Below are 27,775 nucleotides of genomic sequence, written 5' to 3'. Positions count from 1 at the left end.
ATCATGGGTAAACCTCATTTTATTTCGGCAGTCTCCTCCTGCAGGCGGGGTAACGGTCTTTTATGTAAATACGGATGAAGAATGTTGGCAATGCCTGGATCACATTAGACGGGTTTTAGAAAACACGGAAAGCAGCAGCGTGCTCTTGTTAAAATACAACACGGATCCCCCCCCCCGAATTATTCGAGTACTGTCCGGCTAAATAGTAAGTGCTTTAGGAAATTTAAGAAAGTTATACGCAGATTGAAGTTATATGTTATACGCAGACCGAAGCTCATCGGAAATGAAGAACAGTCATGTAAACATGGATCGGTGTAATCCAGCAGATGGGTGTAAGAAGTTAAAACGAAAGGTTCGGGATTCTGTTAAACGCGAGGGAAAGAGCTCACATGAATCTAAAAAAAAAATCGACTCAGTGGCACCTTTGCTGAGGGAAAAAAAGTTACAGCCTTTTGATCCAGCTGGAGAATACATACGGCAACCGGACATTTTAAATACTGCTCTTGACATGAAAATGTATACTTTGCCATCACTGACTAGGAATGAAACGGAAACACCATGGTCGACTTCAAAAACACCACTTAAAAACAGAAACGACACAGCATCCCTACAAGTTTCAGTCTTCGATAATCAGCAAGCATTTTCAAAAAACTGTCCTCCGCAATCGAATCTTTTGTTGTGCAAACGCTCTGAAAGTTCTCTCTGCTCAACCTCTCGGGGTCCATACCTTCCTAACAGTGTTGACCCTACCGACTCAGTTAGGAAACGATCAGAAGAGCAATCTGCTGGCGTTGTCACCGAGATCAAAGCAATTCAGCAGACAAGAAGACTCCTGGCAAATGCTAGAGAAAGGACCAGGGTTCATACAATCAGTGCCGCATTTGAGGCACTGCGAAAGCAGGTATCCCTATTTTATTCAATATTTGGAAAAATCACTTGCTATACAGCTCTCTACTACACACTGGTTACTGTAGATTAGTAAAGGCACTTTAGGGACAGCCATTTTAAGCTTGCAGAAAGACAGCATATCAGTATATTAGCTAAAAAACGTGTCTCTGGTTTTCTCAGGTTGATTATATTCTATTCTGTATGGTTTTAAGTTAATTTATTCTTCATGCATAGAATATTTAGAACCCTTAAGCGATATTTGGTTATGCTATATAGAATCCTACAGTGTATGCTCATGTAAAGGTTCAGATAGATAGATAGATAGACAGATAGATAGATACTTTATTCATCCCAAAGGGAAATTTACAGTTTCCAGCAGTATCCACAAACACAGGTAATAGATAAAGCAGGAAGGAATATAACAAAAATACTAAAATACCCAAATTAGGGTACAAAAATATAACAAAAAATATATCAAATAACAAAATATAAAATATTACAAAATATAGCAGAATATAATAATATAACAAAATATAGCAGAAAAATACTAAAGATATTAAAGATATACAAATATTTAGGAATAAATATGGAGAATGAGATGAAAAACAAGATAAGTAATGTGCAAAACAAGTGTTTAAGGTTACAGACCTAGGTGATGTGCAAAAATTGTTATGTGCAAAAACTGCATGTCCTGTGCAAATCTCAGTTTATTGAGAGTTCTGTATAAACCGGAGTGTATTGTGTGTAGTGTGTGGTTTATTGTTCAAGAAGAACGGTTTAAACTAAGAATATTTAATTAAAAACCCTTTAAAACCCTTTTTATACTAAATAAGAAAAAAATTGTTTGCTATGGGTTCTTTAAAGGTTCTTACACAACATAAAATATAGAAAGCACACCACATGATTAGGTATGGCAACCTAACTATATTAGGCAACCTATAATGTTTTTGCTTATGTCATGAACTAGGACTTGTACACTCACTGAGCAATTAATTAGGTGCACCTATTTAACCTAGTAGCCTTGGTTAATGTTGACATCATAATAATGGGGAAAGATGTGATCTCAGTGATTTTGACCATGGCATGATTGTTGGTGCCAGAAGGGATGGTTTGAGCAGTTCTGTTACTGCTGATCTTCTTGGATTTTCATTCACAGCAGTCTCTATAATTTACTCAGAATGATGCAATAAAGAAAAAGCATGTAGACAGAAACGTCTTGTTGATGAGACAGGTCATTGGTGAGGCCGGTTTGAGCTGACAGAAAGGCTACTGTACCATAGATAACAACTATGTACAATTGTTACAAGCAGAAAAGCATCTTGGAATGCACAACATATTGAACCTTGAGGTGAATGGGCTACAACAACGACGGTTCTAATTCTGTCAACCAAGAACAGTGGTAAAGTACAGTGGGCACAAGCTCACCAAAACCGGACAGTTGAAGACTGAAAAAACATAACAATGAATGGTGATGAATGATGAATAAATGATGAATGTTCTCTGTTTCTAAACACAGATGGTAGGGTCAGAATTTGGAGTCAGCAGCATGTTTCAACAATCCAGGCTAGTGGAGGTAATATAATGGTGTCGGCAGATTTGGCAGACTTTGGGCCTGTTAATACCATTCAACTTGAACTTCATAGCCTCTCTAAGTATTGATGCTGACCATGTGCATCCTTTCATGGCCACAATTTACCCATTATCTAATGGCTGTTTCCAGTACGATAATATCATGTCACAAAGCACAAGTCATCTTAAACTAGTTTTATGAACATGACAATGAGTTTAGTGGTCTTCCCAGTCACATGTAGAACATCTTGAAGTGGTAGAATGGGAGAATTGTAGCATGAAAGTGCACCTGAAAAATCTAAATGGATTGCATGCATCATGCCAACATGACAAGAACCTCAAAAATGTTTTCCCAACATCTTGCGGAATCCATGCCATAAGGAATTAAGGATGTTTTGAGAGAACAGGAGGCCCTATTTAATAATGGTAAAGCATTACTTAATAAAGTGCTTAATGAGTGTATTTTTCAGTTGTATAAATAATGATCACATTCACATCTTAATATAGCTCAGTTTGCTAGAGCTTGACTTATATGGTTTAAATAGTTGATAACAATCAGCAAATAGTGAGCTGATTTTTTAAGTGACCATAAAAAGCTTATTAATTTGAACTGATCTGTAGACCTGAAACCAGAATCATGTATTTTAATCAGAAAAGAATTTGTAAGCATTGGAAAGCTTGATGTAAGCTAAAATGCATTGTGCACAGTTGAACTGATTAACCAGAAGATAATATACACATTTTATTTTCAAATTAAAATTTGTGTGTAATGAGTTAATTAAAAATGGAATAAGTAGAATTTCTTCTACACTGAGCCCTTCTGAAAATTAGCCTTAGAAGTGCTCTTAAAATAGAGTGTTTATGTGTGTTTTACTGGTGTTAGACACTAATAAAAGCAGGTGTCTGTACTTGGAAAAATGTATTGCAGTTGATTCACACACTGGATCATAATTCTATCCTTTTCTGACTTATAAATATAATTATTAATTAAATACAACACAATTCTTCCTAATTGGGGCATGAGTATTTCTGATGTCCCAAATGTGATATGCTCTGATTTGATCTCAAATGTAAAAAAGGCTTGATGCTTAATAAATAAATGGATGTTTGAGATATAAAGTGCATTTACTCCTAGGCAGATTACCCAGTGTCAACTAAAGACAGTATCATTTAGAACAGATGATTTCAGCAATTCCAAATTCCTTGGTGGAAGTGGCATTAAATTATTTTGGAGACTATGGCTTATCAATTGTTTTGCGATTTTGCATATTATCTCATAAATAAAAGTACAAATTCAACACTGAATAGGTGTGTTTTGTCTACTCCTCATAGCATAGAAGTAGAGTATACTGTATAACACTGGATAACAGTGATTCATGAAAAAAAACAATGCTGGGTCTTCTATTTTGAGACTAGCCAAAGCAGACATATATTAAGGCTCATTTGTGCAACTTTGACATTTAATATCCTGTATTTCTATTTTAACTTGATGCTATGTGGACAAGATTATGTTCATAGACTATACTGTACACTACAATATATGGCAGCCAAATCAAACAAACAAAGTAAAAGGGAATTGAATGTCAAAGTTGACCCCACAAAGGATTGAATTTACTAGTAGTAAACTCAATATGGTGTCCATTGCTGGCCTGCTGGAGGAAATGTGATAAGTCCTCTCTGCTTAATTTAAAACTATCTTGTCACTTGAAACAAAGCTGAACTATATTCAAACCAAGGTCTCAGAACATGTATAGAAGATTGCATGATAATAATAATTTGCATTTACATTTATGGCATTTGATAGACATCCTTATCCAAAGCGACTTACATTTATCTCATTTTATAGAAGTTGAGGTTTAAGGGCTCAAGAGCCCAGCAGTTCAGCTTGGTGATCCTGGGATTTGAACAACCTCCCAATCAGTATTCTAGTGTCTTAACTTCACTAAACTACCACTTCCAATGATACTTGATAAAGTTACCAACCTGGAATCTCACAGGTGCCAAAACAAAATTCATTAAGTAATTGGTTTACTGGGATCTATTAAGGGGCCCTGCCATGTTATATTCTATTCTGAGCCCTCTAGAGCTTGACTGCACCAGCAGAGTGCTTACTGATAAATTGAGGCCAGGAGTGAGGCCAAGGGCCATCATCATTGAATTCCACTTTCACCAGAAGAAAGAACAGATCAGTCGCAAAAGCTGAGTCCCCTCAAATGCCATTTTTTAATTACTATAATCATTGGTAGACATAAACTACTGCTCAAAGGTTTGGGATCACTTGCATATTTCAGCTTGATTTCAGCCACGGAGGAATCTATCTTGTGGGAGATCATATTATGTATTTTATCGTAAAGTTCAAATTTACAGTAAATTACTGGCAGCTGTGGTTGCCAGAATTTTATTGTAAAAAATACAGTACAACACATAATGCATTACAGTTGGTTTGCCTTGATTTTATGGTCAACAACGTCTTATGATAAATTACCAAGGCACAAAAATATTATTGTCAGACTAAAGAAACTATTTTTTCATGTATATATTTAGTGTTAAAACAGTTCAAATACCTGATCAAATATCTTGTCCAATACTCGAAAATTAGTAATGAAATCTTGAAAAAACAGCGCATGTCCATATTATTGGATAATCCATGGTGAAATTAATAAACATTATGTATCAGGGCTTATTTGCCCTGGTTGAACAAGAGGAATAAGTCACTAGTCCAGAGTTGTGTGAAGACATGGGATTGACTTGGACATGATGTTCGAGAAACTGGAACCTACAGCATGTACTGTCACTAGTTCAGCTTGAGGACTTGCATGTTGTCCACTGTGGGCTGATATGATCCTCTCTGCACCCAGAAAACATAACACAAAGCAAATGTTAGATTGATACAGTGTTTGAGCATGTTGCCTACACAGAGATAAACAGCCTTCTAGTTGTTCAAAAATTGGTTCAAATATGTTAAACTTTGCTTCAATGAATTATACATTGATGAAGGCACCCTTTAATATAGTTTTGCAGGTTATTTTTTATAATTGATGGTGTCAGGAAGAAAGTTCTCATTTCAGAAACATTTCACCTGTAAGTCATCATAAGCATTTATTTTATGTCTGTTGACATGGAGTCTAAACACAGTTGCCTCCACTGAAGCAATCAGTAATCAAATTTACTACAACACTGACCAGTAACCAGTCAAAAATACAACCACTTACCAATATTTATCCTCGACAAGACCAGCGTCTGATTAAAAGGGGGGATTTGTAGAACAGGAAAGAGATTGATGAGGTCCATTTCAAGAACAACTGCTGGCAGATGACAGCAACAGAGTAAGAAATATATTGTCTTAACTGAAAGTAAAATCACCTCAAGCATCTCTACGTAGGTTGTAAACTACAATCAAATGGCTATATTAAATAAATAAATAGCTAAACAAGTGCCTCACCTGGTAGAACGTGTACCACATACTGTTATTCAGGCAGTCAAGCTTCAGTTCCAGCTTAGGCCCCTTGCTGCAAATCATCCCATATCTCTCCACTGTGTTTTTACTGGCACTGTCCAAAAAAAGTAAAAATGCCTTTAAAATACAAAAAATGGCTTGCTTTTTGGAGTTTAAAGTTTAGAATCTCACCATTTTCCTGGGTGTCACAGTGGGCAGCCAGTTGTTTCCTCTAAGTCTATAACCGCTCATAGGAGTTTAAATGCATACCTGAAATGTTGCAGTATAATTTATTTTATTTAATAATGAAATAAACGTGAGCAATCATGTGCCGTTCAGCTACATACTCAACACACACACCAAAGAGCACAGTAATTACTGTTCTCTCTCTCTCTCTCTCTCTCTCTCTCTCTCTCTCGTTACCATTAGAAGAATAAGAATTAATATAAAAGTGTGTGTGTGTGTGTGTGTGTGTGTGTGCACTTCTGCATGTATGGGGATGGACTAGTATTCCTTACATTATAGAGACCAAAAGTCCCCACAAGTTAAATAATACCAATAAATTCTCACCTTCTAGAGATTGAATATACAGTTTGTACATTTGTATAAAAAAAAATTTGTTTTGAATGTCCCCTCAATGTTAGCAATACCAGTATGTGTGTATATGTATATATACTGTGTGTGTACAGTGTGTATATTTTGTGTAATTTGCTATTAATGTGCATAATTTACATTATGTGTTTGCAATATGCCTTTACATGTAATGATTTCTTTTCTAAAAATGAACATTATTTTGAAAAATCACATTTAAAATAATAAGTACTTTCGGTATCAGTATCTGTGTCGTAACAAAAAGTATCGGTATTGTATCGGTTTAAAAAACTATAATAGTCCATCCCTAGTGTGTATGTAGGTCTGTAAACTTTTGAAAAGCACGTGACTTGAGGCTGAGCTCTGATTGGCTTGTTTCAAATTGTCCATGAATCCTCCCAGTTTTGTTAACGAATCAAAGTTGTTTTTATATATTTGGCCTCATGTGATTAGAGCATTCTCAATGAGTCTCATTACCACTCAGCAGATTGTCAGTTAACAGCCACCACTGATTGTGATTCTTCTCCATTCAAGGGGTGGGAAACAACCTTAACTACCACTTTAAAAGATAATAGAGCATTTCACGTAACATTTCCTTAAATGAGCTCAGGCTTTAATGGCCTTAAACGATAGATATCTACAAAATATTTTTGTAACCAAAAAACAAAATGTTTTTTTCTGTGCACGATAATCTATTTCTCCTCCCTCGTACTAAATCATCAAGTACTCTGAAGTAATTTTAAAAGTTGAGCACTCATGAAACACACACACATGAGCAGACAAAATAAACAAGTTTACAGTTCACGTGACCTCCGCAGTGGGCGGTTAAATCAGTGTTCGTAGAATACAACAATACACAGTACAATATCTTTATTCTCACTATGCCAATAAAGATATTTAAGTCTGTTAATTAGGATATTGATTCTTTTAATTAGGGCACCTGCCTAATGTTTTGTGTATTTTTACAGCTAGCCCAGAACTAGAAAAGCTTCAGCAACAAAAAATAAACTGGGGCAATATCAGACACAAGTAAACACAACATAAACAAACACAAAACCACAAAACAACCACATACACCCAAACAATTACAGCCTATAATAATTTTCATTTTCACATTAATTATCAGATTCAACCCATATTTAAACATATTTTAATTTGAAATCAATCTAATTTAACAAACACATTTCATATTTTTAACATCTTGTTTATGTAGAAATGAATGTATTTTGTGCTGAATGGTGAAATGTTTTACACTGTAAATTAAAAAAGAACATATCAGCACAATCTGTAATTTAGACAGAGTAATACCATTGATTTTAGGGTAATTAATTGTTTATGAAGTTATGGAAATTTACTGTTAATTTTACCAAAATGTTCTATTTTCACAGTAACAATGTGTATTTTTTACATATTAGTACAGTAAAAATGAATCTAGCCATGGGGGTCACAGTCCAATGACTTCTGTGCTGGTCCCAAGCCCGGATAAATAGAGAGGTTTGCCAAATTTAACCATGCTAATCGTCAGTACTCTGAATTTCATACCGGATCGGTCGAGGCCCAGGTTAACAATGACCGCCATCTGCGCCATTGATCTACAGGGTGCTGGTGGAAATTGGGCTACTGTGGGTCGAAGAAGTAGAGGAGGGAGGAGAGTGCATAGGCAGAGAGAGAAGAGGAAATGTAAGAGTGTAGGGCTGAGAATAGGAACTCTGAATGTTGGTACTATGACAGGGAAAGTTAGAGAGCTGGCTGATATGATGGAGAGTAGGAACGTGGATATACTGTGTGTACAGGAGACCAGGTGAAAGGGTAGCAAGGCTCGTAGTATAGGAACAGGATTCAAGCTGTTTTATTATGGTGTGGATAGTAAGAGAAATGGGGTAGGTGTGGTCCTGAAGGAGGAGTTTGTGAGGAATTTTCTGAGAGAGTGTCAGACAGGATGATGAGTCTGAAGTTAGAGGTTGAAGGGGTGATGTTGAATGTTGTTAGTGGTTATGCCCCACAGGTAGGTTGTGAGTTAGAGGAGAAAGAGAGATTCTGGAGTGAATTAGATGAGGTGATAGAGACTATTCCCACGGGTGAGAGAGTGGTGATAAGAGCAGATTTTAATGGACATGTTGGTGAGGGGAACACAGGTGATAAGGAGGTGATGGGCAAGTTTGGAGTTAAGGAAAGGAACCTTGCAGGACAGATGGTAGTGGACTTTGCTAAGAGGATGGACATGGCTGTGGTTAACACTTATTTTGAGAAGAGGGAAGAGCATAGAGTGACTTACAAAAGTGGAGGTAGGACCACACAGGTAGACTACATTCTACGTAGAAGAGGCAATATGAAACAGATTAATGACTGTAAAGTGGTAGTGGGAGAGAGTGTAACCAGATAGCATAGGATGGTGGTATGTAGGATGACTTTGATGGTCTGTAAGAAGAGGTCAAAGATAGAGATAGAGAAGAAAACCAAGTGGTGGAAGCTGAAAAAGGAGGAATGTTGTGAGGAATTTAGACAGAAGTTGAGGCAGGCTCTGTGTGGTCAGGTAGTGCTGCCAGATGACTGGGAAACTACAGCAGAAGTGATTAGGGAGAATGGAAGAAAGGTGCTGGGTGTGTAATCTGGAAGGAGGAAAGAAGATGAGACTTGGTGGTGGAATGAGGAAGTTCAGGATAGTATTCAGAGGAAGAGGTTAGCCAAGAAGAAGTGGAACATGGACAGGACTGAAGAGAATAGACAGGAATACAAGGAGTTACAGCACAGAGTGAAGAGGGAGGTGTCTAAGGCCAAGCACAATGCATATGACGAGTTGTACACTAGGTTAGACACTAGAGACGGAGAGAAGGACTTAAGTAGTACAGGTTAGCTAGGCAGAGGGATCGAGAAGGGAAGGATGTGCAGCAAGTTAGAGTTATTTAGGATAGAGATGGAAAGGTGCTCACAAGTGAGGAGAGTGTACAGAGGAGATGGAAGGAGTACTTTGAAGAGCTGATGAATGAGGAAAATGAGAGGGACAAAAGAGTAGAAGGGGTGAACTCTGTGGAACAGAAAGTAGATAAGATTAGAAAGGATGAACTCAGGAAGGCTTTGAAGAGGATGAAAAGTGGAAAGGCAGTTGGTCCTGACGACATCCCAGTGGAGGTCTGGAAGTGTCTAGGAGAGGCAGCAGTGGAATTTTTAAATAGTTTGTTTAACAGGGTATTAGAGTGTGAGAAGATGCCTGAGAACTGGAGAAGAAGTGTATTAGTGCCGATCTTTAAGAATAAGGGTGACGTGCAGAGTTGCAGCAACTATAGGGGGATAAAGTTGATTACAATGAAGCTATGGGAAATGGTTAAGGAAGGTAGTGGAAATTTGTGAGCAGCAGTATGGCTTCATGCCCAGAAAGAGCACAACAGATGCAATTTTTGCTCTGAGAATTTTGATGGAGAAGTATAGGGATGGTCAGAGAGAGTTGCACTTGGAGAAAGCGTATGACAGGGTGCCAAGAGAAGAGCTGTGGTACTGTATGAGGACGTCAGGAGTAACAGAGAAGTATGTCAGAGTGGTGCAGGACATGTATGAGAGGAGCAGGACAGTGGTGAGGTGTGCTGTAGGGCAGACAGAGGAGTTCAAAGTGGAGGTGGGACTGCATCAGGGATCGGCTCTGAGCCCCTTCCTGTTTGCTATGGTGATGGACCAGTTGTCAGAGGAGGTCAGTCAGGAGACTCTTTGGAGAATGATGTTTGCAGATGACATTGTGATCTGTAGTGAGAGCAGGGAGCAGGTGAAGGAAAATCTGGAGAGGTGGAGGTTTGCGCTGGAGAGAAGAGGAATGAAAGTCAGTTGTAGTAAGACTGAGTACATGTGTGTGAATGAAAGGGAGGGAAGTGGAACAGTAAGATTACATGGTGAAGAGGTGAAGAAGGTACAGGAGTTTAAGTACTTGGGGTCCAGAGTAATGGAGAGTGTGGTAAAGAGGTAAAGAAGCGAGTGCAGGCAGGTTGGAATGGGTGGAGAAAGGTGTCAGGAGTTCTGTGTGATAGAAAAATTTCAGAGAGAATCAAGGGGAAGGTGTACAAGACAGTGGTGAGACCGGCCATGCTGTATGGTTTAGAAACAGTGTCACTGAGGAAGAGACAGGAGTCAGAGCTGGAGGTAGCAGAGCTGAAGATGTTGAGGTTCTCTTTGGGAGTGACACGGTTGGACAGGATTAGGAACAAGTATATCAGAGGGACAGCTCATGTTGGACGTTTGGGGGACAACGTTAGGGAGGCCAGATTAAGATTGTTTTTGAAGGTGTTTGTTTTTTTTTATTTCATTTTTTCATCATTTCCATCAAAATCATTTTTTCTAGCTCTGACATGTCAGCATGTCCTGTTCTTTTGGTATATTTTCTACTAAGACTAATTTTGTGTGTGTTTCCTTGGAAAACAATAAAATTTTTTGAGCGATCCCAAACTTTTGAGCAGTAGCCAGGAAGGGAACCAAACCAGCCACTGAGGGGTTAAGTCTCAAGACCAAAGAGGGCATAAATCCTGTGCCAGATCAAATACATGGACCAGATAATCAGGTGAAATGACCCCTTAGAGGGAGCAGTTGAAGAAAAACTTGAGTCATTTGAGCTTTCAAAGTTTTCTGTCATCAACTGCTGCTGTTTTTTTGGATGACCCGTTTTTAGGGTTTTTTTCCAGGACATTATTATTTGTTATATTGTCAATGCCAAATGCATGTCTAATTGCTCTGCTCAAATTTCCTTCTTTTCTCGGCTTCAAAATGGCTGCTTTTTTCCCATTTTCATGCTGGTTTATTCTTTTTCACACAGGGCTGAATCCAAGGGTAGACATTCAGAGTTAAAATCAATCTAACAGGACACATCCAGGCAACAAAAATACCTGCCGCATGTTCCTATTTTTAGTTTACTTGAAAAGATACTTTTGGGGAACTGCTTAAAGATTAATCTAAAAAAGCATGTATCCACAAATTTATGTCTTTAAATACTATAAAAAATACTATACGAAACATGTAGTTGTGTCCTACTTTAACTAGATATGATTGTTGATGTCAGCAGAGCTCTGATACTATGCTATTCACGTCCATACTTGACAACTCTGAAGGCTGATGTCAACAGCTGCTATGCTTTATAAAAGCAAACCAAGACAACATGGTTGTAACACTTTCCAAGGTTTGAGGATGGAATGCGGGCTTGGGGCAAATCAAAAGGTGCTTTGTTCTTCATCTGTTACTTTCAAATTTTGGCTATTTTATTTTCTAAACACACTCATGTAAACAGCTATGTGTTGGTTGGTTCTCTCTCTTTCAAAGACTCACCACTCTCATTTTATCCTTGCCATAGCTTACTGCAACACAGAATGAATGTCGATGAATGAATGTCCCTGCAGGTGTGCATTCCTAACCACTCACATTCTCTGGCTCTGCCCTCCCTTCACAATCTGGCACTAAAGCACTAAAGGGCACTAAAGGGTGTCCACATCCACTTAATTTTCATGTAACATGAATTAGATTCTAATTAACCATCAGAAAATGGGGTCTTCACTGTAAAATCGTGAAATCGTAAAATGGTGGAGCTTTGTATGTGTAATTTTTGCACATATTCTGCCCATTGGAGGAATTGTGCCCAGCCTTCCTGGTTGTTGCACAGAAGTATGCAGGATGTTAGGCTCACAGAGACACCTAGTTTTTCCATGAACTGTTCTACTTTATTGACAGCTGACGATACAGGGAGTGGTGGTAATCACAGGGACTTGGAAAATCAGTCAAGGGTTGCTGTGATGGCTGTGTTGTGCTATGATGAGTAGCACAACACAGCCATCAGTATTCAAAATCAGTTTCAATAAGATCAGTCTTGAAATATACAGCTAGATGTGATAATGGCCATTATAGTAGTTGTAGTTAATGTGGTCTATGAGTGCCTGGGTGCCACATGGTTGATTTCACTCAGAGAGCAGAGGCCACAAAATCTTTACCCACTGAGGATTGTTTTGCGACTCTCACCCCCAAACATTCTCAATCTCTCTGGCAATGTCCTAGGTTAGAGGTGTCAGTGTCCCCAGTTAGCGTTCTAGAAGCACAAGGCATAATTCAGTTAATGCATTCTTCTGAGTGTTCCCAAGGAGAAGATGGGTCTATGTGGGATAGACAGACCGTTTTAGTTTTTTGGACACAAGACAAAATGAGAGAGTAAATTTGAAGTAGGCGAATACCTCATGGAACTATTGATGCTCTGGTGGGATTTCCACTAGAATTTGTGTTTCTGGGCTTTCTGTGAAGTGCACATTGAAGGTGGGGACACGGAGGCACTTGCCACTCCTGCATCATTTCACCTTCCTTCCAGGAGCTCTAAGGATTGTGGGACCACATCCTTTTGAAGCCCAACACCACTGGGACCTTAGACAAGAAGAGAAATGTGCTTTTGGTGCATGGCTCTGACATAGAGAGTGATTGGTACTGTGCAATGTGTGAATGACAACCCCTGCTATATGTTCTATGTTCAGGACAAAAACTTTAAAAGAGATTCTGTAGTGGATGCTATGGCAGCTAGAATTTTACTGTGCAATCAATGAAATATCTAGCCACAGCAGATTCAATCAGCACTGTAAAAGAAGACTCATTAATTTGAATGAACTGTGAGTCTTTATATAATTGTATTATGTTACATATGTGTAATTTACATGTACTTAATTAGTCTTGTCGCTTGGTGGTCCATTGTTAAAAGTGCTATACAAATAAATTGAATTGAATTAATCAAGACCACCTGCTGTAATCATTAATCAGGCAAGCTTGGAATGTGTGTCATGGGATTTGGAGAACTTGGGGCCATGTTTGTTGTGTTGTTCTCTGGGAACTGTAGATTGACATCAATTTGGTGACAGATGACAAGTTGCAGTGGTTGCTGCTAAAGGGGGCTGTCACAAATGCACACACAATGCCTCCTCCGTCCCGCCTCTTAACTAAATACTAGATTTCCGGTTTACAGGGTTCACTTCTGGTATCTCACTTCTGGAATTATGGACATACAAGCACACTCACGCTAAACATAGCTTCTCAAAATATCGTTAGTATTACAGTGAGGGAAAAAATTATTTGATCCCCTGCTGATTTTGTACGTTTGCCCACTGACAAAGAAATGATCAGTCTGTAATTTTAATGGTAGGTGTATTTGAACAGTGAGAGGCAGAATAACAACAAAAAAATCCAGAAAACCACATTTCAGAAAAGTTCTACATTGATTTGCATTTTAATGAGTGAAATAAGTATTTGACCCCCTATCAATCAGAAAGATTTCTGGCTCCCAGGTGTCTTTTATACAGGTAACGAGCTGAGATTACAGTAGGAGACTCTCGGGGAGTGTTCTTAATCTCAGCTCATTACCTGTATGAAAGACACCATCCACAGAAGGAAGCAATCAATCAGATTCCAAACTCTCCATCATGGCCAAGACCAAAGAGCTATCCATGGATGTCAGGGACAAGATTGTAGACCTACACAAGGCTGGAATGAGCTACAAGACCATCGCCAAGCAGCTTGGTGAGAAGGTGACAACAGTTGGTGCAATTATTCCCAAATGGAAGAAACACAAAAGGACTGTCAATCTTCCTCGGTCTGGGGCTCCATGCATGTTCTCACCTCATGGACTTTCAATGATCATGAGAACGGCGAGGAATCAGCCCAGAATTACACTGGAGGATTTTATCAATGATCTCAAGGCAGCTGGGACCATAGTCACCAAGAAAACAATTGGTAACACACTACGCCGTGAAAGACTGAAATCCAGTAGCACCTGCAAGGTCCCCCTGCTAAAGAAAGCACATGTACAGGCTCATCTGAAGTTTGCCAGTGAACATCTGAATGATTCAGAGGAGAACTGGGTGAAAGTGTTGTGGTCAAATGAGACCAAAATCCAGCTCTTTGGCATCAACTCAACTCGCCGTGTTTGGAGGAGGAGGAATGCTGCCTATGACCCCAAGTACACCATCTCCAGGTGACAGGACAACTGCACCGCATCAAAGGGACGATGGACGGGGCCATGTACCGTTAAATCTTGGATGAGAACCTCCTTCAGGGCATTGACAATGGGTCGTGGATGGATATTCCAGCCTGACAATGACCCAAAACACACGGCCAAGGCAACAAAGGAGTGGTTCAAAAAGAAGCACATTAAGGTCCTGTAGTGGCCTAGCCAGTCTCCAGACCTTAATCCCATTGAAAATCTATGGAGGGAGCTGAAGGGTCAGCCACAAAACCTTAATGACTTGGAGAGGATCTGCAAAGAGGAGTGGGCCCAAATTCCTTGAGATGTGAGATGTGTTCAAACCTGGTGGCCAACTACAAGAAATGTCTGACGTCTGTGATTGCCAACAAGGGTTTGCCACCAAGTACTAAGTCATGTTTTGCAAAGGGGTCAAATACTTATTTCACTCCATAAAATGCAAATCAGTGTATAACTTTTTTGAAATGTTTTTTTATGGATTTTTTGTGGTTATTCTGCCTCTCACTGTTCAGATAAACCTACCATTAAAATTACAGACTGATCATTTCTTTGTCAGTGGGCAAACGTACAAAATCAGCAGGGGATCAAATAATTTTTTCCCTCATTGTATCTACATACCAAGCCTTGTATTTCTGCTTTCATTTTGCCTATGTGTATGACCTGTTATTTGTTTACTAGATTTGATCTGAACTTCCATTACAGGGGCAAAACCAGTCAGGAATTACACATGGGTGTCAAAGATGTGTCAAAATCTTTTCTTCAATAAAAGAAATGCTTTATATTTTATTTTGTGTTTCCTCATGTATTCTTTGTATGTAATGTGACATTAGGCATATGTTCTACTATATATTCTACTATAAGTTTTCTAAACTGCATTTACATACAGCATTTTGAAAAATCACTCCAAGTGACTGAATTATCTAACCAATTGTCTTAAAGCAATAGATTTATTTCGTCAACCTACAGACTTATTTATTTACAAATACAGCCTATGTAGAAGTAGTAAAGCAGTTTAATTCCAATATCTTTATAATATTTCTAGTACAGGCACTTTACAAATACAAAATATTTATAAAATGTTTTTATATCTTTTCATATCATATATTTTCTTTATTTTGGAATTATCTTAATTTATTTTAATATTATCCTGAGCTACATTTATAACCTAATCTTTAAGACTGTACCTCATTTATTATTAAACAATTACAGGTTTATGAGAAATATGTATACATTTTTTGTTGTATATTTTTTTCATATTTACATTAGGTCATTCAAACATTTTAAAACATTGTCCACTGTTTTATAGTGTGGAGTGTATGAGCACTCTTCTGTCTTCTGACAATGATGTAAAGGTGCAGGTGCTATGTGGACATTTTCATAGCTGCTAAAACTGTTATTGAGGATGAATGTTTTAACATGTAATCATGTAGAAATTTTGTCATGCTGTATTTTTAAGCTCTGTAGAACTGCTTGACCAATACTACACATGTTTAAAGTGGAATGTATGAGCATTTCATATAAACCTCTTATGGAGTTAATGTAATTGAAATTATACCAAGCTACCTTTAACCTGTGTTCAACACTGCTTCTTTAGGTGCCCTGCTACTCTTATGGACAGAAGCTTTCCAAACTGGCTATATTAAGAATTGCTTGCAACTATATACTGTCACTGGCACAACTTGTAGATCTGGACTATACACCAGACCACAGCAACATGAGCTTCAGAGAGTGTGTTGAGCAGTGCACCAGAACCTTGCAGGCTGAGGGTCGCTCCAAGAAGAGAAAGGTAAATAATGCTGCATGTTTTTCGTTTTAGATTTTCAAATGTGAGCTTCAGTAAAGTATGATTTACAAGGTACTAGACCATGCAGTTCTATAATTATTTTCAAAGCCTAAAATAGATGCAGAAAAATGCATGCTTACCCACATCTATATTATACTTCTTTTAGACGGTCAAATCTATCTTACTCATTGTCACCTAACATAGATCTATAACTGGATTTCTTTTTGAAAATATCCATTGTTAAAACCACTATATACAGTCAGGTCCATCAATATATGGACACTGACAAATTTATTGTTATTTTAACTGTGTACCGCAGAACATATGATATTAAATCATTTCAAATTACAAGTTGAAATTAAATGACATTTTATGCAGTCATTTTATTTTAATTTGAGGGTATTTATACCGAAAACTGTGTAGGAATTCCATACATTCCAGACATTCCAGACTTACAAGTTAGCAAACAAAATTTCTAGAGTTGTTCTTAAATATGGAAGCATGTGAAACAAAAATGTATTGCAGTCACTGGCTTTGAAATACAGCTCTCAAAAATGCACAGGCAAATGTGAATGATTTACAACAAATGCAAAACACTTTTAGCAAAATTATAAAACAGGTGAATGTGACCCCAACACCATACAAATGGCACTTACAAAAATGTGGCAAAAACTTATTGCTAAATTTATTATTCAAAAAAAAAGAATGCACCAGTGAGGTCAGGAACACTAAAAGCCCTAGAAGTCAACAGAAAACAACTAGGATTGATGACAGAAATTCTTTCCATGATATTTCCACACATCAAAAACACCATCCTGTAGATAGTAAGACAACAGTCAAGAGAGGTCTTCACTAGAGTACATACAGGGAGTTTCTCACAAGATGTAAACTACTGTAAACCACTTTTAGTAGTTTAGTCCTTGCAGAAAACCACTAAATACCTTGTATAGTTCTAGAATATCATCCAAAACTCACTGGACAGAGCTTCACAATGCAGATGACCTAAAGCAAATAACTTTGAAAACAGCTCAAGACTGACTAGAGTAATGTTTTGTAAATGTCAATTCAATCATCTAAAATAAAAAAACAAATTTATCATAAATTTCATGTATTGAACTAAAAAAGCCCCAAGAACACAAAGGAACTAAAGACACTAACATATGTTGAGGTCTACTGGTTCCATACGTCATGCCTTAATTGACTGCAAAACATTTGCAACCAAATATTTAATTTAAAAAATTAAAATTAAAATTGCTGTAATTACACTGTTCATCTGAATTGGATATAAATACCCTTAAGTTAAACCAAAAAATTATATTATTTATCATATAAAATACAGTTCATATTTGCTGACTGTAAACAATTGGATTGAATTGAATTCTAAATATACAGGGGACAATCAACATGTAAGGTTTGGGGCGACTATGAGAACTTCAATAATTCTCTTAATAAATTTGAATAGTCTCTGGAACTGCACTTGAAGAATTGAATTGGATGAATGATGGTGGTGGAATCTTCTAAAATCTTTTGTTAATCCATCACATTTGGATCTGGTGACAAGACCACAGCATATGATTAACATAATTTTAATGCCCATATACAACGGTATAGCTTTAGCTAATTTAACAGCTTTCTTTCTTTCAGTCATTGGTCCTGATTGGTGTCCTCACTTTAGGTCCTGGTGAGGTTTAGGGCAAATATATATAATTATTTTGGGCTTTCTGCCCCATTCTTTGTGGTTCTGAAGGAATACTTTGAATTACTTTTGTACTGAAGTATCTTACAATGAACCAGTTACCAATAGCTGCCATTTTCCAAACCCGACTTTTTTAGAAGTCATTTTGAACAACCTTGTTAACAATACAAATATGTATGTCTCTTTCCCCAGACAGGTTCAGCATATTCATTCATTCACCTTTTAAAACCAGATTATTCTGGTCATGGGTCATTCACAAATAGTGGGCCTGTGGCTTCACTTGCTATCGTACAGGGTGGGTTTCTGCCAAAGGAGCATTCCCTGTGGTGAACCACTGACTCCACTTTATACAGTGTCAGCTTCAAGTGATTAATGAGCCAGCATGTAAAATTTATGCTTGTGCAGACAGTGGCTAAGTTCTGAATGGGAGATTTTTTTGCCTGATGTTTCTGTATTGATCATTTTAGAAAAACAGAAGAACAAAGGTTTTCACACTGCAAAGACTATATTGAGAATGTTAGGTTCTGTTCCATCTGGGTTTCATAGCATACGGCTTAGACAACATGATTTATTGTATTGTGCCTGGGTCACATGCCTGCTGTTGCAATACATCATTGGTAGATACACAATGCCCCACTGTATGCTGCCAAAGCATTGAATGCAGCTGTAGAAATGAGTCTGATGCAGTCTTCATTGACTCATGCATCATGCTTGTAATTAGTCATTCAGCTAGGAACTGACTGAAGCTAGATTGACACTTGAACATAGTTTGCTTTTTAGATGGCAACTGTTGTGGTTACTGCTAATCCACGCATCGGACTGGCTTGTCATTGGTGAATGGAATGCTTAGCAGGTTACTCCCTTGAAAGTTCTTTTGTCCTATTGGAATGGGTTGATTTGGTTTAATTTAAATTAAAATAAAATGAAATTAAATCAAAAGGAATGGAATTAGATGTACATTTGACCAGAGGAAAATAAATAGACAAAATATAAAATATCAAGCATATGAAAACAATACAATGACTGATGATATGCACTGATATCGATCACGTTTTGCATTTTTATGCACTAAAAACTGCACACAAATTATATCCACTTTACAAGACATATGCACTTTATTTATAAGTCATTCTAGACCAATACCAAACCAGTTTGTGATGCATAAGTATAGTATCAGTGGAGGGTGAAGTTTAAAGTCTTTTAAGCATCTAAAGTGGTAAAAACGCTGCTGGGCCTTCTTCACCTGGTTGGTGATGTGACAGGACCATGACAGGTCCTGAGTGATCACCTATACACCAGAAACTGTCCACTCTCTCTACTGGGGTCCCATTGATTATAAGTGGTTGGTAGTTCCTCTCCTGCTTTGTGCTGAGCTCCTTTGCCTTGCTGATGTACTGGAGAAGCTGGCTTTCCTAGCAGCATATCTCCAGCTTTTTAATTTCTTTTTTTAGGCAAACTCATCATTGTAAGAGATGAGGCCGACCACAACAGTGTTGTCAGCAAACCTGATATTGACGATAGAGTTGGAAGTGGACAAACAGCCATAGGTGTACAGTGAATACAGCAGGGGGTTTACATCCCAGTGGGGCTTGTAGTCTAAATTCCCCTTTCTCCTATCCAGGAGGCTCAGGGCTATTTAAAGGAGGTATTCAATGGCATCCTCTTTAGAGTGGGTGGGACAGAATGTAAATTGTAGTGGATCCAGGGTTTCAGGTAATGAAGAGATGATGAAGTCTCTGACTAATCTTTTTAAAGCACTTCATCACAACTGAGGCTACTGGGCAATAATTATTGAGGCAGGCAGGCTGGGGTTCCTTTAAGACAGGGACAATAATGAACTGTTTAAAGCACATGGGGTTTGGAGACTGTTCGTGGGACAGGGTGAATATCAGTGATCACTGGTGCTAGCTGGTCAACACAGGCTCTCAGGACCTGAGATTGCGACTAGTCCTGCTGCCTTTCTGGTATTCATTCTGGTGACTGCCTTTCTAATGTTGTGCTCCGAGATGATGAAAACATTTTCCACACAAAACCTAACCTGCAATCTCAAGGGACTTTAACTATGCTTTCTCAGAAAGACTCTCAATAAGCCAGGGAAAATGGAAAACAGACTTATTTTACGCAAATGTTAAAGGAGGATTGGCAGGCTAGAACCTGGTTCTACTCCAACTTGCCCTCACAGTGAGAAAATGGCCACAGGAGACTGCTAAAACCCGGCTGTTGGAGTTGACAGACTGGGATGTAAATCTATAGTCCACACACTGGATATTAAAAATGACTCATTGAGTAGAAGACTACATTAGCTTCTGTGTGGACAAGGAAAGGGCAAATACAGCATGAAACTGGGAAAGAAATGGCAAGTACAAAAATGTATAGGGGGCATGAAGGCCAGCACAGAGGCTGAGACGTGAGATAGAGAAGCAAACACATACTTGGCAATTGTTTCCTTCATAAGTATGCATGTGGAGATGGTTCAGGATTATAAATAGCTGTACTGGTCAAAGAACATACTGCACAAAAAAGTCTAATTTTACTTGTTGATTAGGCTCTTGTCCTTCAACATCTGCAGAAACATAGCAGTAGAAGTCATGTACCGGGCAGAAGTGCCCAGTGACCTAATACATGCTGTGGTGTGCTGGGGCAGCAGGATTAAAGCTTATGATCGAAAAGGATTATCAGAAAGGCCAACTCTGTTATTGGGGTCAATTCAACTCTCTGGAGAAGGTGTCATAAAGAAGCATGGTTCATAGATTCCTAGACATCCTGGATAAAGACTCACACACACTGGAGCAGAGTGCAACAGTACAGAAGTACTTTCAGCAGGAGGCTGAGACCAACAAGGTGTCCACAGAACACTAGGTAATCATACCTCCCCGTTGTTATAAAACAAAACACTTGTCGTTCTTCCACAGTGAGCTAGATTACTATGACTGAGCAAGGGAGTTGCTGTACTATGGACACTTTTGTACTTTTGCACTGTCCTACACTCTTCACCATATGCACTTCAAGAAAACTTGTAATCCTACAAACAGTAACAATTTGTAAAATACAACAAATCTGCTGTTTTTAATATATCTGTTAATATTTATCTCTGTTACTTCTGTCTCTGTAATATTTATAGAGTAGCTGCTGGCAAAAAAAAATCTTGGATGAAAAACCTCATCATATTTTATCCTATTTAATTTTAACTTATCTACCTTTACAGCATTAACACACACCCTGATCCAGTTTCTTTTATAAGTCCTGCTCACATCTGGTATTAACATGTGTCCTGTGTGTTAAAGTGGAGTAAATGGGTTAAATATAAAAATTCTGTATATAAATTATATTGCTTTTGAGCAACTTATGAATATGAGGATCAGAATAATTTCTGAATCGAATAACAGCAGCTGCTTTCTATAACTGCATTCCTAATCTCATCTCTATTAATTTATAAGTTTCATTAGCAGACCACACAATTAAAATGTTTGAAACAGTGAGCACAGATACATAAGATATGATGGGACATGTCTGACTGAAAATAAAGGCAGTGAAGACTTTAGAAATAAAATGTATGCATAGCATTTCTCCAGCAGAAAAATCCAATCACAAGTGGTCTTTGGATAGGCATTCAAAACAACAGGTGTGATAATATCAGGTGACCACTTGTGATTCGATCACCAAGGATGTATGCGAATCAGTTTGAACAGGGCAGGTGTCTCAGTGTAGGTGTTTGAATGGGTTGAGTCATATTTAGTAGACTAACAGTATTTCAATATTTGATTTGATGGAATAATAGTATATCAAATATCTCTTAATGGATCTCAAGGTCACAAAACCTTTTGCAGATCAGTCAAGGAAAATCCAGTGATTTCTTGGAAAATGGATTAATGAGAAATTAGGCTTTAGATGTATAAAATATATTTGTTTTATTCCTCATGCTTTTATCAATCAAGAAACACTGGTGGGCCATTTCTACCTATCGCATAATTTTTTTAGTGTAAAGCTCTGATTAGTGGGCTCCTTAGGAAGAAAATAATTCCCCTACAAAATAATTCCTCCAGCTTAAACAATATGCAATAGTCAGTCTATACCAAGACCAAAAAAGCAAGCACATATTACACAGATCTTGAATTAGCTGGTTACCTGTCAGTTTTAGTTAATTACACAGCATTTTGACCAGCCTATGTTATTTAAGTTTGTAAATAACATTAATATTATTATTATTATTATTATTATTATTATTACTATATAATATAATAATATTATATACTTATATTATTGTATAAGTGCCTTATAGTGGCTTATAACCTGATTAACTTGATTATGAAGTAGGGGGGTCTAAAGTTGCTCATCTATTCTGACAGACATGGGTGTCACTACAGTTTTGAGTCTTGAGGAATGGTAGGCCAGGATGAGCCATGCTTGCAGAACAGAATAGAGTTGCTCCACTGCCCCACCCAGGTTCATCATTTCTATGGATGATTTATGCTTTGGCAGTAATCTCAAGTGTCATGGTACCATCCTCTTCTTCTTCTTTCGGCTTTTCCCTTCAGGGGTCGCCACAGCGAATCATCTCTCTCCACCTATCCCTATCTTCTGCATCCTCAACACTTGCACCCACTAGCTTCATATCCTCATTTATTGCATCCATATACCTCCTCTTTGGCCTTCCTCTTTGCCTCCTGCCTGGCAGCTCCATGTCCAACATTCTCCTACCAATATACTCAGTCTCCCTCCTCTGAACATGTCCAAAACATCTTAATCTGGGCTCCCTAACTTTGTCCCCCAAACGTCCAACATGAGCTGTCCCTCTGATGTACTTGTTCCTAATCCTGTCCAACCTTGTCACTCCCAAAGAGAACCTCAACATCTTCAGCTCTGCTACCTCCAGCTCTGACACTGCCTCTAAACCATACAGCATGGCCGGTCTCACCACTGTCTTGTACACCTTCCCCTTGATTCTCGCTGATATTTTTCTATCACACAGAACTCCCGACACCTTTCTCCACCCATTCCAACCTACCTGCACTCGCTTCTTTACCTCTTTCCCCACACTCTCTATTACTCTGGACTGTTGACCCCAAGTACTTAAACTCCTGTACCATCTTCACCTCTTCACCCTGTAATCTTACTGTTCCACTTCCCTCCCTTTCATTCACACACATGTATTCAGTCTTACTATGACTGACTTTCATTCCTCTTCTCTCCAGCACATACCTCCACCTCTCCAGATTTTCCTTCACCTGCTCCCTGCTCTCACTACAGATCACAATGTCATCTGCAAACATCATTGTCCAAGGAGACTCCTGTCTGACCTCCTCTGACAACTGGTCCATCACTATAGCAAACAGGAAGGGTCTCAGAGCCGATCCCTGATGCAGTCCCACCTCCACTTTGAACTCTTCTGTCTGACCTACAGCACACCTCACCACTGTCCTGCTCCTCTCATACATGTCCTGCACCACTCTGACATACTTCTCTGCTACTCCTGACTTCCTCATACAGTACCACAGCTCTTCTCTTGGCACCCTGTCATATGCTTTCTCCAAGTCTTCAAACACACAGTGCAACTCTCTCTGACCATCCCTATACTTCTCCATCAAAATTCTCAGAGCAAAAATTGCATCTGTTGTGCTCTTTCTGGGCATGAAGCCATACTGCTGCTCACAAATTTCTACTACCTTCCTTAACCTAGCTTCCACTACCCTTTACCATAGCTTTATTGTATGGCATATCAACTTTATCCCTCTATAGTTGCTGCAACTTTGCACGTCACCCTTGTTCTTAAAGATCGGCACTAATACACTTCTTCTCCATTCCTCAGGCATCTTCTCACTCTCTAAAACGCTGTTAAACAAACTAGTTAAAAATTCCACTGCTGCCTCTTCTAGACACTTCCAGACCTCCACCGGGATGTCGTCAGGACCAACTGCCTTTCCACTTTTCATCCTCTTCAAAGCCTTCCTGACTTCATCCATTCTAATCTTATCTACTTTCTGTTCCACAGAGTTCACCCCTACTCTTTTGTCCCTCACATTTTCCTCATTCCTCAGCTCTTCAAAGTACTCCTTCCATCTCCTCTGTACACTCTCCTCACTTGTGAGCACCTTTCCATCTCTATCCTTTATTACTCTAACTTGCTGCACATCCTTCCCTTCTCGATCCCTCTGCCTAGCTAACCTGTACAAGTCCTTCTCTCTTCTCTAGTATCTAACCTAGTGTACCACTCATCATATGCCTTCTGCTTGGCCTTAGACACCTCCCTCTTCACTCTGTGTTGTAACTCCTTGTATTCCTGTCTATTCTCTTCAGTCCTGTCCAGGTCCCACTTCTTCTTGGCTAACCTCTTCCTCTGAATACTATCCTGAACTTCCTCATTCCACCACCTAGTCTCCTTATCTTCTTTCCTCCTTCCAGATTACACACCCAGCACTTTTCTTCCTGTCTCCCTGATCACTTCTGCTGTAGTTTCCCAGTCATCTGGCAGCACTACCTGACCACTCAGAGCCTGACTTCTGTCTAAATTCCTCACAACATTCCTCCTTTTTCAGCTTCCACCACTTGGTTTTCTTCTCTATCTCTATCTTTGACCTCTTCTTCTTACAGACCATCAAAGTCATCCTACACACCACCATCCTATGCTGTCTGGCTACACTCTCTCCCACTACCACAGTCACTAATCTCTTTCAGATTGCCTCTTCTACATAGGATGTAGTCTACCTGTGTGCTCCTACCTCCACTCTTGTAAGTCACTCTATGCTCCTCCCTCTTCTGAAAATAAGTGTTAACCACAGCCATGTCCATCCTCTTAGCAAAGTCCACTACCATCTGCCCTTCAAGGTTCCTTTCCTTAACTCCAAACTTGCCCATCACCTCCTCCTGTGTTCCCCTCACCAACATGTCAGTTAAAATCTGCTCCTATCACCACTCTCTCTGCACAATACTCTCTACCACCTCTAATTCATCTAATTCACTCCAGAATCTCTCTTTCTCCTCTAACTCACAACCTACCTGTGGGGCATAGCCACTAACATTCAACATCACCTCTTCAATCTCTAACTTCAGACTCATCACCCTATCTGACACTCTCTTCACCTCCAGAACATTCCTCACAAACTCCTCCTTCAGGACCACACCTACCCAATTTCTCTTACTATCCACACCATAATAAATATAATAATGGGCTTGAATTCTGCTCCTATACTACGAGCCTTGCTACCCTTCCACCTGGTCTCCTGTATATCCACCTTCCTTCTCTCCATCATATCAGCCAGCTCTCTACCTTTCCCTGCCATAGTACCAACATTCAGAGTTCCGATTCTCAGTCCTACACTCTTACCTTTCCTCTTCTCACTCTGTCTATGCACTCTCCTCCCTCCTCTACTTCTTCAACCAACAGTAGCCCAATTTCCACCGGCGCCCTGTAGATCAATGGTACTGATGGCGGTCAATGTTAACCCAGGCCTCGACCGATCCAGTATGAAATTCAGAGTACTGACGATTTGCATGATTAAGTTTGGCAATGTTTTACGCCAGATGCCCTTCCTGACACAAATGTCTCCTTATTTATATTGTTAGTTTTATTCAAAGTTTTTTTTTATTTCTTTGCTTGTAATGTAATGTAATTCCATACACACAATATTTATGACAGTTTAGATATTTAATTCAACAATTTAGAATTTAAATAGACAACTGTAATTGTAATATTTGTAGTTTTCTTAGCTAAATGAACCGAACTTTTTCACCTTTGAATTAGACTTAAATTCTGCTGGTTATAACCTTTAAAAGCTCACCTTCATGCCCTATGAAGTTCAGCTACTTGAAGTAGCACCCTATTAATCAGGAAAGCAAGGGAAATATATTTAATGTCTTGTAATTCCAGCCTACTTAAAAAAACATTTATTTTAAAACAACTTACTTAACCCAAAACTGAAGTGCAGGACTTTTGAATTACATATTCTATTTTTTTTTCTTTTCATGTTTCTCATGTTGTTACAATAACATTATTTTTTAAGAAAGAGTAACATTGATCATTGTAATGATCATAATCATGTTTATAGACGTTTCTATTTTAAAGCCAGTTGAGAAGGAACATATAAAACACTCTAAAGGGCAAATATAATACTGGTTTATAATTTACCATTTGCAATTTACATACAATGCCAAAGAAATCTGCTTCATATGTAAAATACTGTGCTACCATTGTGTGAAGCACAGTCAGAAGGAAAATAGCCAGGCACTCCTCCCCCTCTTTCTGGCAGTCCTAGACACCAGATGTTTGCAAAGCTAGCTAGGAAGTCCTGCTGGCGCCATTCAGGGCAGAGGGCAGGGTGAAGGCACGCGAGTTGGAACCAGGAGAATTCACTTACTGCAGGAATTGGCACATTACACAGTGCATTACCCTAGCTGGATCCCCAGTTCTTCCTAAGCCATCTGTTGAAAAGTTTTTCTGGCTCTCATGCTTAAAAGCACCTATTAATAAGAGTGGGGGAGGGCAGAACTAAAAGAAATATGTGAGTGTGTGTGATAGAGGGAGGGAGAGAGAGAGAGAGAAAGAGAGAGAGTGTCTGTTGTCTGGGGTTGGGTGTGGGGTTCATGAAAAGAAAATGACGTGTGTCTTCTTGTTTTAACTGAACTTTTTTCCATATGTTGTCATAATGGTCTTGTAAAGTATAACATTTTAACATAATTCACTCATTACATTTCTATATGCCCTTATGCACTCTGGACCAAATAAAATGATTGTCTTTTCCTGTTACATTATTTGACCTGTACATGATTTCTTAACTTGGGGTGGTTCCTCTTACCCTTCTCTTACTATAACCATAATTATCTATTATTTGGCTTAATGCATGCTAGTATCTTTATTCATATTTACTCTGTCATTCGAATCAATCTGTCTAACTGTCATGTGTATATGTTTGTATAGGAATAAAAAGAAGAAAGAAGAAGTTGACCACAGAATGATTAAGACAAGGACATAATCTACACTGATGCATCCTTACACTTGAAGTGTGACGTCACAGAAAAAAATATGATATATACTACTACTACTATTACTTCTACTACTACTAATCATCATAATAATAATATGATATATAATGTAATGCAGCAGCTGCAGACATTGAAAGTGACAACCAATTGTACAGAATACCACACTTTATTATGATAATTCTGTACAATAAAAATGATAAAAGAATAAACTGATTAAAATACTGATAAAAATTAGCTTGACAAATATTTTAGTTAATTGGTTAATAAGAGTTTAATTCACTCTTTGACGTTTGAAGATTGTAAAACTGCATGGTTAGGTTTGGAAACACATTTATAATATGCATTAATATAATTATATATAAAATAAATGTTTGATGACACAAAGACTGCATCCACCATAAATATTAAATATGGATTTAATGTTTTACCCTCATAATAAATATTTAAAACGTGTCTGTACTAAGTTAACTTATATCCATCCTGAAATGAAACTAAAATAGCATGTATTATCATTATGGAGAAGTAACACTAACTGGCTTTTTTCCTTACAGTTAGTGTTTAAAATGTATATACCTCCTCTCTAGCCTTAAACCTACTAAAAGTTATGTTTTCGATTTTCTAAATTAATAAAACTGTAAGGTCAGATTTTTTTTATTTAAAACATAGCTCCTGACAGAAAGCACAATCACAACAATAGCAGTAACAGCAAAATGATGACTAATACCAGTGTGCATGAAATTTATAAACATTTTAAATCTCGAAATGAAAACCTGACTGACAGGGATGATTTAGTTCATTTATATTTTAGTTAATGTTACATTAGTTGGTAATTATTTTCTGACTATAGTGGATGTGCCT

General features: G+C 38.3%; 1 protein-coding gene and 1 long non-coding RNA gene across 4 annotated transcripts; one reads left to right on the top strand and one right to left on the bottom strand.

Moving 5' to 3' along the window:
- On the top strand, positions 1 to 27,018 carry atoh8 (atonal bHLH transcription factor 8). Of its 3 annotated transcripts, XR_009205317.1 has the most exons (4): positions 1 to 901; positions 16,057 to 16,248; positions 20,511 to 20,800; positions 26,853 to 27,018. XR_009205317.1 is itself a non-coding variant. In XM_058397065.1 (3 exons), exons 1-3 carry the CDS (start codon positions 254 to 256, stop codon positions 20,553 to 20,555), a joined length of 885 nt encoding a protein of 294 aa, XP_058253048.1. In that variant the 5' UTR covers positions 1 to 253; the 3' UTR covers positions 20,556 to 20,801. The 3 variants fall into 3 exon arrangements, 2 of the variants coding, with proteins under 2 accessions (XP_058253048.1, XP_058253049.1); XM_058397065.1 differs by lacking the exon at positions 26,853 to 27,018 and having other exon boundaries at positions 20,511 to 20,801; XM_058397066.1 differs by lacking the exon at positions 20,511 to 20,800 and having other exon boundaries at positions 7 to 901.
- LOC131357780 (uncharacterized) lies at positions 3,228 to 7,988 on the bottom strand. Its single transcript, XR_009205321.1, has 3 exons — positions 5,900 to 7,988; positions 5,670 to 5,759; positions 3,228 to 5,305 (listed from the first exon to the last, which is right to left on the bottom strand). It is a non-coding gene; the product is annotated as an uncharacterized LOC131357780 (long non-coding RNA).
- Positions 27,019 to 27,775: the final 757 nt, after the last annotated feature.

This window comes from Hemibagrus wyckioides, linkage group LG08 (assembly GCF_019097595.1).
Source record: "Hemibagrus wyckioides isolate EC202008001 linkage group LG08, SWU_Hwy_1.0, whole genome shotgun sequence".
NCBI lineage: Eukaryota > Metazoa > Chordata > Actinopteri > Siluriformes > Bagridae > Hemibagrus > Hemibagrus wyckioides.
The sequence above is the reverse complement of the archived record's forward strand: the minus strand, read 5'-3'. Positions and strand labels throughout refer to the sequence as shown.

Excerpts from the sequence above, each read along its gene's own strand:
- atoh8 (XM_058397065.1), top strand. The coding sequence starts at position 254 with ATGTTATACGCAGACCGAAGCTCATCGGAAATGAAGAACAGTCATGTA. Across the intron at positions 902-16,056 it reads TTGAGGCACTGCGAAAGCAG|GTGCCCTGCTACTCTTATGG; the intron begins GTATCCCTATTT and ends CTGCTTCTTTAG. Across the intron at positions 16,249-20,510 it reads GTCGCTCCAAGAAGAGAAAG|AAACATAGCAGTAGAAGTCA; the intron begins GTAAATAATGCT and ends CAACATCTGCAG.